This window comes from Acinonyx jubatus, chromosome A1 (genome assembly GCF_027475565.1).
Source record: "Acinonyx jubatus isolate Ajub_Pintada_27869175 chromosome A1, VMU_Ajub_asm_v1.0, whole genome shotgun sequence".
Lineage (NCBI taxonomy): Eukaryota > Metazoa > Chordata > Mammalia > Carnivora > Felidae > Acinonyx > Acinonyx jubatus.
In genome coordinates, this window is record NC_069380.1 from 148,164,150 (window position 1) to 148,174,916 (window position 10,767).

At 39.9% G+C, this 10,767-nt stretch overlaps 1 protein-coding gene across 3 annotated transcripts in view; it reads right to left on the bottom strand.

Moving 5' to 3' along the window:
* CCNH (cyclin H) overlaps positions 1-9,813 on the bottom strand; it is a 78,529-nt gene extending 68,716 nt beyond the window's left edge. Inside the window, exons 1-4 of one of the 3 annotated variants that reach the window (XR_008299513.1) lie at positions 9,506-9,813; positions 7,310-7,432; positions 4,591-4,664; positions 3,368-3,578 (exon numbers count right to left, since the gene is read on the bottom strand). Coding sequence is in view for 2 of the 3 variants with exons in the window: in XM_015076293.3 (XP_014931779.1) it covers positions 3,368-3,578; positions 4,591-4,664; positions 7,310-7,432; positions 9,506-9,622 (525 nt within the window). In the remaining variant the exon portion in view is untranslated. Of the gene's footprint in view, positions 1-3,367; positions 3,579-4,590; positions 4,665-7,309; positions 7,433-8,005; positions 9,372-9,505 lie in introns of those variants that run through there. The other 2 variants (XM_015076293.3, XM_027038737.2) reach the window with 2 other exon arrangements.
* Between the last annotated feature and the right edge of the window lie 954 nt (positions 9,814-10,767).

A 10,767-nucleotide genomic window follows, 5' to 3' on the forward strand; every position in this document is an offset into this window, starting at 1 on the left:
ACAACATAATGCTTAATAGAGGATTCTTTTATTTATGAAATTAACACCCGAGCTTAATCGTTCCATGTAAGATTGTTTTGTATGCAGCGCCAGAATGTACCGAAAGTGCAGTCATTAAATTCTGCATGTTTTAAGAATGTGCTTTTCCTCAGGGGCTTCCACACTTTTTTAATCACAACCCATAACAAGAAATACATGCTTTAAGATAATTTATCTAAACTTCCTAGTATAGTACTTGGCACTATGCCGATTTATGTTAATCCCTCTCTTTGTCCTTTTCCACCTGAAGAGGAAGGGGAAGAGAGGTTTGAAGTTGACCTAGGAAATACACAGTCCAAGGTAAACGCTTCTCAAGGCAAACCAGATGATTCAGCTACAAGGCCTTTTAGGAATCAAAGCACTACCTCATCTTGATTTGAAATTCCTGCTACTTAAAGTTTAGTTTTGGGAAGAAGTCAATGGAAATGGATCTTGGTTTGATTACAGAATGCTTTTTAGAATATGCCCAAAAAATATGGACGATCTAATATTTGCTAAAAACTCTTCTTATACTTAAGATGAACTCTAAATCCTAAATCATCAGGTCTATTTCAAATATCTACATCAAGTCCCAAAGCAGTAAGAAATTTCTTCTATACCCTCAACAAAATATCCAGAGTCATTTGTACCATCACACCCACATCTTACCATTCTGAAATGCCTGACCGCTGGTATGACAAATGAAGACATTCCACTCTGGCCACAGTGCTCCTTTTCCCAATATATTTGCTCAATTACTTCACAGCCATTCTCTGACTTCCTCCCCAGAACCTCTGGTCCCTTATCCCGCTGTTTGCTCCTACTCACCACTGGTCCTCATTTCCCTCCAGAATTTCCTGCCCCAATATGCTGTCAACATATGTATACTATACCCCGATTTCTGAGTGTTGCTACAGAAAACAATACCACCAAGAGTCTTGTAATATTACTATAAATTCAAGTTCACTGACTCAGCAGGGCTTTTAACAATTATGTTCCACAGAAAATTTGTTCTCTCATTTTTCAGCAACTGTGTTCAACGTTTTCCACCTGTCTCAATGTCTTTGATAATTTTCTGAAACTCCAACACTCTCTGTAAATGATCTCGGCTTTTAAGAGAGACACTCTTACTTCCTGTCAGCACTAGCCCCCCAGGCGTAACACTGTCCTCAACCCATATTTCCCTCTTTCCGTCTGTTAATATAAAAGACCTACTATTCTCTCAAGGTCAACTCTACTTTGCTTTGAATCCCATGCCAACTACTTCTACCGTACTCCAAAGAGAAACCTGAGCTACTTACTTTTCACTCCTTCCTTTAAGCTTTTCCTCACTGCTCACTGTCCTCATCAGTTTCTTCCACAAAGCAAAACACACACAAAAAAAATCGTCTCTCTCATCTCTTTTTAGGAGTTCCCCCATCTTCTCAATCATTCATCTTTTTCCACTTCAAAGACAAGCTGTTTAATCCATGTTACACCTACTTGCTTGCTCACCTTCTATGTATTCCCCACTGGTTCCAAGCCTGCTTTCTTTCTCCACACTCAACAGAGACTAATTTCACAAAAATCACAAATGGCCCTTCTGGCACTAAATCCAGCCGACACTATCCTTGTTCTTTTACTTTGCCTGAATTCTGAACAGGCCTGGAAAGGAGCCTGTGCGCATCTTCTAAAAGTACTCTTCTTCCCTTCAGTTCTCCAAAAAGTGCTCTCTCTCTGAATATTCTTCAGTCTCCTTACTAGCGTCTTATATTTCTCCAACTACTCTTTAAATGGTCCTTACGGCCAAATCACTTTAAATTTTCCAAGAGCAACACCACCTATATCCATTCTGATTTAGCCTAGCCATCTGCTCTGATCTCCAGACACACGTGATGTCTTGCAGCTATTAAAAGTTATGTCCTCAACCAGATTTATCAATCAACCCCCACCCCTCCACCATCCACAAATCTCTCCTATGCCAGTGTTTCCTATATCAGGAAGCAAACCACCATCTACCTATATCCTTAGGCCATAAACCTGGGGTTCCTCCTCTGTTCTCAATCTCTATTATGAAATCAATCCCCAAGCTCTAGTGATTCCGCCAGGATTCTGTCCAGGAAGCTCTCTCTGTATCCACTGCCACTATCAGAGACAAGCCAACCACCATCTTTTGCTGGACTACTTTAACAGTATCTGACTGGTACCCCTTCATCCGTTCTAATCCATTCTCCACACTCTGCCTGACGCGTGCATATGTGCAATAAATGTATGATGCAGACTGATGCAAGGGCTTGCCAACAGGACTTTTTTATTAACTGCAAACTTCATCATGCAAATCCCCAGACTTAAGCCTTACAACGGTTTCCCACCGCTCTACTCAAAATCCTTAGTACCACCTCCACAGTAGAGACTCTACCTCCCACTCAGGCAGCACTTTGTGGCAGTCTTCCCCCTCTATCTCTAAGTTCTGTTTAGGTTCTTTAGTGCACCAAGGTTTCTTAGATCTGGGCCTTTGACCAAAGAAGTCTTTCTGACTAGGATGTTCTTTTACCTAATTCCTACTCTTGCTCTGAAATTTCACTCTAAATGACACTTTCTTAGAACTGTCTTCATTTCTCTCAACCTGCTATCTCATTCTAAGGTATCCTGTATTTTTTCATCTGTAACAATGAGCATACTGAACATATGACTGTCTCTCCCATTAGACTCTAAGGCCTCTAATAGTTGAGGGCGTTCCTGTCTTCATCTTCAAGAACAGTGTTTTGGCATATGGAAAGTGCCCAAATTTTGCCACTCAATTGAGATGAATGAACCAGTTTTTTACTTCCATTTTGACTTCACTCCCACTTTTCAAGTCCTCTGTGAGGGCAAAAACAAAATAGCTTAAGTTGCTTTTGCGCATGTTTATCTACTTATATTTTTGATGCGTATATATCGATTCAAGTTCACAATGCACTAAAACTAGAAATCACTTAGCAATCTTCTAGTTTAAAATTAAGATTTTTTTGTGGTTCTTTAAATCAGATCCATGACAGTATACTCCAGAGTTAGGAGACTTAAGTTCAAAAGCATTACTCTAAATTGACAATAGTCCTCATTATAGTTCTTTGACCAATAGTTGCAGATCTACGAAATAAAAAGCTCTGTAAGTGCAGCCCAACAATCTGAGTTAACAAGCCTTTCAGGTGACACTCAACTTTGAGAACTAATGATGTGGAAGTCCACGCTAAACTCATGTTTCGGATGAGCTCGTGTTTTAACAATCAGGATGAATATAAATTATAACAAGATTTCAGATTCTTCTGGTTCAAGAACTATAGCAAAGGTGTACACTCTACTAGTTTACCTTTTATATCAGTAAGATTACCTTTAAATCAATGAGAAAGCCCTCAAATGGTCTATAAGGATTGTGGACAATAAGGTGGAAATTCAGTTGTTGTATAAGAAGTAGTTCGTATTCCAAAATCTGTTCGAGTGCCTTCTCCTGTCCAAGAGGACTCTCCCGCAGATTTCCAACAAACTGTGGACTAGATACATTGAATTCATCTACTTTGCAGGCCAAAAATGCACAAGTGAGCCTACAGGAAAAAACAAAGGGAAGGGAATGGTATCTGTACAAACTTTGAGAAATACCTGAATATTTTATTTCTAAAAATAGGTTCTAAAAATGCATAACAAGCAACTACGCTAAATATTGCAAGAAATTTATTTTAAAAAAAGAGAAAAAGAAAGTTTCCTGTTCAAACTTTTTATCCATTAGGAGACTATAAAATTAGGTTGAACTGTATAATCTTGCCACAGCATTTAACCATTATTGACTACTATTAATGGCAGTTTTGTACAGTTCAACATAAATATCTAGAAAAATAACTGAAGAATAAAAGTACTCTGAATCATGAAATGTAGATGGAAGAACACAACAGTACACAGAGGTGTACCTGGGAAGGTAGGTTAAAAGAACACTGGAAGGCCATCAGTGATGTCTCTGAAAGCATTTCAATAGGGATTATTACCTCAGGAACTAACCTATGAAACTCTCATGGCTAGTACCATAAATTTCAGGTAAGAAACTAGTAAACAAATTACCACAAAAATCAAAATTCGAAGTAACAAGGGCCTGACCTAGACTAGTAGAAATGGAAATGAAAAAGACAGAAAATAAACAGGGACAATGTCACTGACAGCAAACTCTTTGATGAGTCTCACGCTAACTTCATCCTTATGTTTAAGGGACCTTTATTAAATTGAAGTGAATATGGAGCTACAAGACTTGTAAACTAACTGATGTACAAAGACAGGAGGTACCACAAAGGATTCTCATTGGAACAACAGGGAGAAGAAAAGGTGCCACTAACAGAAAGAGACATTAGCGAAGTTAGTTTGAGAAAAACAGAATTTAAATTTGGACTAGCTGAAGTTCAGATGACATCAGTATTACAGGGAGAAAGTACTGTAGATATATGACAAGTATAAGGATAGTGGCAATTCAAAACAGAATACAAGTCTAAATTATCATTACGAAGTCATTTTTTCCACAAATAGTATAAAAGACTTCTTAAATGAAAATCAATAAAGTAGAATTATACTCACATTATTATCCGGGGGTGATATTCCATTACTGAATTATTAAGATAAAAACGCTTGAAATACATACAAGCTGTGCCCTAAGATTAAAAATACATACATTATCAGAATCCACTCACACATACATGTTGTTTCATTAAAAGTTTTAAAAAATTTACTTATGCAAAGGTTTCTTTAAAAAAGTTACCCATGCAGAGGCGACTGGGTGGCTCAGCCAGTTAAGCCTGACTGCAGCTCAGGTCATGATCTCACAATTTGTGAGTTCGAGCCCCGCATCGGACTCTGTGCTGACAGCTCGGAGGCTGGAGCCTGCTTTGGATTCTGTGTCTCCCTCTGTCTGCCCTGCCCCAACTCATGCTCTCTCAAAAATAAATAAATGTTAAAAAAAAAAAAAAAAAAAGTTACCCATACAAAATACCAAAACTTCTTAATTCTTCTTTAATCCTATAAATTGTGACGAATTACTATAGAAATGCCACAGCCAAAAGACCCTTTGTTGTTCCTCCTCACACACACTGGGTTATCTTTCCTATGGGCACTAACTTAATTTCAAAAAGTCTGTATTTATTATTTTTTTAAGTTTATTTATTTTGAGAGAGAGAGAGAATGAGACTGAGATGAGACAGTGCACGCACAAGCAGGAGAGGGACAGAAACAGAATCCCAAGCAGGGTCTGCATTGTCAGTGTGGAGTCCAATGTGTGGCTCAAACTCACGAACCGTGAGATTATGACCTGAGCTGAAATCAAGACTCGGACACCTGACTGAGTCACCCAGGCACCCTGTGTGTATTTATTTTAGACTTGAGAATAACAAAGCCACCTAGATTAGAAGAAACCAAGAAAAACACACAAATATTCACAGCTTACATCAGTCAATCTTGTCAAAACATTGACAGAATTAACACAGTTGGGGCAATAAACCTTCTCTCTAAATCCGCTCTGGGTCTGTGTGATAGATTCATGATCATGTTGCCAAACTAAACAGAAGAGGCACCTACCAATTATTGACCATATCCCATTTCCCACACTCTGTGCCAAGCACCAATCTATTATCTTTTTTATTCCTTACAACAGCTTGGTGAAGTATTGCCATCTCCACTTTATAGAAAAGGAAAATGACTACCAGTGAGGTTAATGGTCTTATACCAGGTCACACATCCGATGAGCAATAGGGGTGGATTCACCTAAGACCTGCCTGTACTTTTAACCACTATGCAATTCGGCTAGAACCAACAAGATAAAAACTTATCTATTTTTAGATAGGAAAAAAAAAAAAAAAAAACTTTTCTTTTAAATATTTTAAAAGTTTAACTTTGTTGTTTTATGTGAAACAACAATAAAACTTATCAGTCATAAATAAGCACGTTATACAAAGACAAATTCCACAAATAAGTTTATTCAAGAATTCAGTTTCTTCATCTGAGAAGATCCCATAAACCTACTGCCTTATGTTATAGCACTTTTATCAGAAAATAACAGAACCAAATCTGGAGACAGAAACCAATCAAGGCCATCTGATATTCTTCATAAATCTTTTATCTCTCAGATAAAGATCAGGTGAACTTAAAAAAAAAACCAAAAAACAAAAAAACATCACGAGTACTTTTGAACTTGGTATTTCCAATATACTTCAATTTATATTCAACTTTGAAAATGGAGATTATTTCCGGGGCACTTTGAGTAGCTCAGTTGGTTAAGCATCCAACTTTTGATTTCATGGTTCATGAGATGGAGCCCCGTGTCCAATGTGCTGTCAGCACAGAGCCTGCTTGGGATTCTGTCTCTCCCCCTCTTTTTGCCCCTCATTCCCTCGCAAGCTTTCTCTCAAAATAAATAAATATTAAAAAAAAAAAAAGATTATTTCCTGGGAGGTTATTCTCTATTGAGTCATAAGTTATTCACTCTATATAACTTTGAAACTTAAGATAGACTTTCACTCAAGACAGACTTTCATATTTGATCTTCACAACAAACTGGCAAGAGAATTATGAAAAAATATTTTATACTCCTTTTTTTCTTTCAGCTTTTCAACCTCAGCTGATGTTCAATAAACAAGAATACATTCTAAAGGAACAATTACAAGGACAGTGCCTGTAAATCCATATAGCCAAAAAGTCTGAACTACTTGTTTCTCACCATTACCATACCACAGTAAACACACACACACACACACACACACACACGGAGTTCTTAGAACCAGACATCGGAAACAACCACAAGACAATTTTTTACCAAAAGATAAATCTCCAGCTTCTCCTAATCAAGGCTTAGCAACTTCTTATGGCATGAGTTTTAGCCAGTGCATCTGATTACAAATGATGAACGAATGCATTATTTCAAACGTGTGACAGACTTAAAAAGGCACTAGTCTGTGTTCTACTCCCAGCTCTATTGCTCGTTAGTTGAGAACCTGGAAAATTATTTAATCTTTTCTTTCTCTCTAAGATGAGGATGTCGTGACCTGTCTAGCAGATCTCAAAATTGTTCCAACAATGAAATGAGACCTGAAATACTTTGTAAGAAACAATACAGAAATTCCTAAATTAAGGAGTTTATCAAAAAATAACACAGAGTGACAGAAATGTGAATACATAAATTACATATTTATATAACTAAGGTGCATTTCTGACTACAGCGGATAGAGAACTGAGTTACACATTTAGAAGAGTCCTGATTACAGAAGTCAGCTAAAGGACATTATACTTCATCAGTATCATAACTTACCACAACAGACCGTGGCATTGCTGGCTTAAACACTGAACAGAATTCTAATAATCTCTTCTCATAGTATTTGCAGAGCATCATTTCTTCGTGAGGCTCAAGAAAGACTGGATCATTTGGAAGAACCTTTAGATCAAAAGTTACAGCGAAAGTTCAACGAATTCAATAATCTTAAAATACTATTCTCTAACCAGATTAAATTTAGTTTTCATCTTCAACCAAAGGGAAATATACCACGTCACTGTTTTTCTTTATAGAGCTACCAATTATTCCACAAAATAGCTTTAGTAAAATATTCGATAAACTGAACTATGCCATCATTTCACAATTTTTCAGAATGTCAGCTGGATAGTTGCTTCTTCAGAGAAAAAAGAATGATGAGTGTGTGTGTGCATATGCTCACAAGTTTGACATCAATTACAAATCAAAAAGAAGATACACACTGTCATTGGCTGGAGAGCTCTCAACGTCCCTTTCTCAGTCATTAAGTCACACAGTTGAGGTAAAAATCAGTAAGTGTCTCAAGGACGATTGTCACCCTTAAAACATTACCTCCTAACTGTCTTTATACACTCTTCTACAGAATACACTAGACGGTTAATAATATAACACTTTTACAACAAATATCCACTAGGTAGTGTTATTGGTTTAATTATGACTACCAAAAAAGGGTATGTTGAAGTCCTAACCCCCCAGTACCTCAGAATGTGACCTAATCTGGAAACGTTCTCTGCAGATGTAATTAGTTAAGACGAGGTCATACTGAAGTACAGTGGGCTCCTAATCGGATATGACTGGTATCCTCATAAAAAGAACATGCCAAGAGACAGACACAGAACACTATGTAGAGAGAGACAGAAAGCGAAGTTACATTGTCACAAGCAAAGGAATACCTAGGATTATCAGAAGCTACAAGAGCAAAGATCCTGCCCCAGAGACCTACAGACAGCATGGTCTGACAACTTTATCCCAGACTTCTAGCCTCCAGAACTGTGAAACAATAAACTTCTGTTGTTTTAAGCCACCCAGTTTGTGCTAATTTTTTAGGGTAGCCCTAGGAAACTATCACAGATTCTAATTTTACAAGGTAGTATGGCATTGTGGTTTAGAGCAGAAATTCCGGAACTAGACTCCTTGGGTTCAAATCTTGGCTCTGCCACAATGTAGCCCTGAAAAGTCACTCAACCACTCGATACTTCAGTTTCCTCAGCTGGAAAGCAAGGATAATAGCAGTATCCACTTCACGGGATAGTTATGAGGATTACAGGAACTCACTAAATGCTGAGAATAGTGCCTGGTACATACACAGCGTGGTATGTACTACTTTGCATAGTACAAAAATTAAGCAGTATGAATCAGAAGTGAATTAAACGGAAAAGTACCTGAGTACCAAAAGGTCTGAAACATGGAATATTTTATGGAGGGAAGCTTGTACTAGAATAGGTGGTGCAATTTATGAAAAAAGATTAAACCGGCGTCAGTTATAAGAGAAAGGATTTGGCTGGCAGGCTCAAAATCTAAACCATCCTCAACTGGGTTGTGCTAACCCGTCTCCTATTTCCCCTCCTATTTCCCTGCCCCCGAACCCGCCCAATACATTCACCACCAGGTTTCCTGAGGTCTCTTTCTACAACAGAATCTGAAAGGTTAATTCCCGGTTTAAATTTTCAAAGGTTCCCCATCTCATCATCATAAACTCAAACTCCTCACTTCAGCTGGCAAGTTTCTGCACCTGTTCAGACCTTCCGCGACACAGGACCCTGAGCATGCCAAGGCCCCGTCCGGCAACTTTCGACCTCCCACTTTGCACCTGTGGCTCTGTCCGCGCGGAACTTCCTTTCCCATCTTCTCTGCATTAACTACTGGGGAAAGCCTTCCCTGACATGGCCTCGTAACAAACGAAAGGCTCTGCTCCCGCACTACGTTAGCTTCCTACAAAGACCTTCCTTCGCCATGTTACTGATTACTCACCTGCCATTCGACTACGTTAAGGGCGTAGTTCGTCTTCTCAGCCTAAACACCTGGCAAGGTACCGTCCGTTCGTGAAATAAACGCCCCGCGCGCCAGAGACGAACGGGCGGGGGAGGGGACAGAGGTGTGCAGGGGCCCCAGGGAAGGCAGGGTGGACAAGGGAGGGCGGGCAGCAGCTGCTCAAGAGTTTAGAAGCGAGGGCAGGGGACCGGCCGCCGGGATCCTCACCTTCCCGTTGGCGACCGCTTTGCATTTGAATTTACGGTTGGCGTCCGCCCGCAGTCGTGCTAGCTGCTCCTCACTGGCGAAAGTCCAGTGCCGCTTCTGGCTACTGTTGTGGTACATCGTGAAATCCCAGAGCAGGGCCAGGAAGTCTGGAGAAAAAGACCCCAAACGCCACAACACGGGGGTGGGAGATCACCTAAGCCCCGACCACTAACCCGCCGAAGCCGAGCGCGTCAGTTCGGCGGGCGCCGGCGCGTTGACGTTACGATCACGTGGTACCTCCGTCCGCAGTCGCGTTTCCGGAGCGGACTAAGAGGAGAACACCCCGCGGGTCCCTCCGGCGGGCGCCTGACAGACAAGTGGGCGGAGCCTACGGATACGCTCCTCCTATCTGTGAGCTTAGCCTCTAAGCTCCGCCCCTTCCCGACAAAATTTAAAGGAGAAGCGACAGGCGGGTGTGGAAAACCGGACGGAAGTTCCAGGTAGAGGCCAACATGAACAATTCACAGGGGGAATAAGTGGACAAAGGGACCCAGGAAAGTGTCAACTTTTAAATAGGGTACATGAGGAGGTGACATCTGAGCAAAGACTTGAAAGACTGAGGGAGTATGCCTATCCATCACGCGGGGGATGATCTTGAGGCAGATAGAACAAAGTCCTAAGGCAGCAGCATTCCTGAGTCTTAAAAAAGGCTGTGCCAGGAACATTACAAAAAAACGGCCTCAGAGAGCATGGAACATGGTTGAAAAGCTACAAGCGGTGCATATATATTGTTCCTTACTGTTCTGCCACTAATGTGACCCTGTCCTTTTCCTGTGATCATTTCCTTCCCCATCTGTTGATTACTAGCCAGTCTCATCCCGTTTCCGTATCAGAAGCACTATGCATGGTAGTTTTAGGATTTTCTTGAATTCATCTTCATTACTGCCCCAAGGGAGCCTTACAATAAACTATTGTTAATGCTTAAGAGATTTGCAATTTTTATTACTAGTATTTTCAAAATTGCATTTGTGATACAAAATCTATATGGATTCTAAAAGCCTTTACTGGTTTAGATATTTGTCCCATTTAGGCATACTTTATTCTGTGCATCACACATCAGGTTAGGAAGATGGACCTACTTGCAGCAAATAATTTTTCTAAAAACAAAAGGCAGATAAAGAGAGTTTAGGTCTTGAAATTTTACATAGGCAAAAGGAGGTGGCAAGATATCCAGAAATCTGCTTTCTATGAAAATGTTTTTAGAGGCTTAAGGGAGAGCTTTT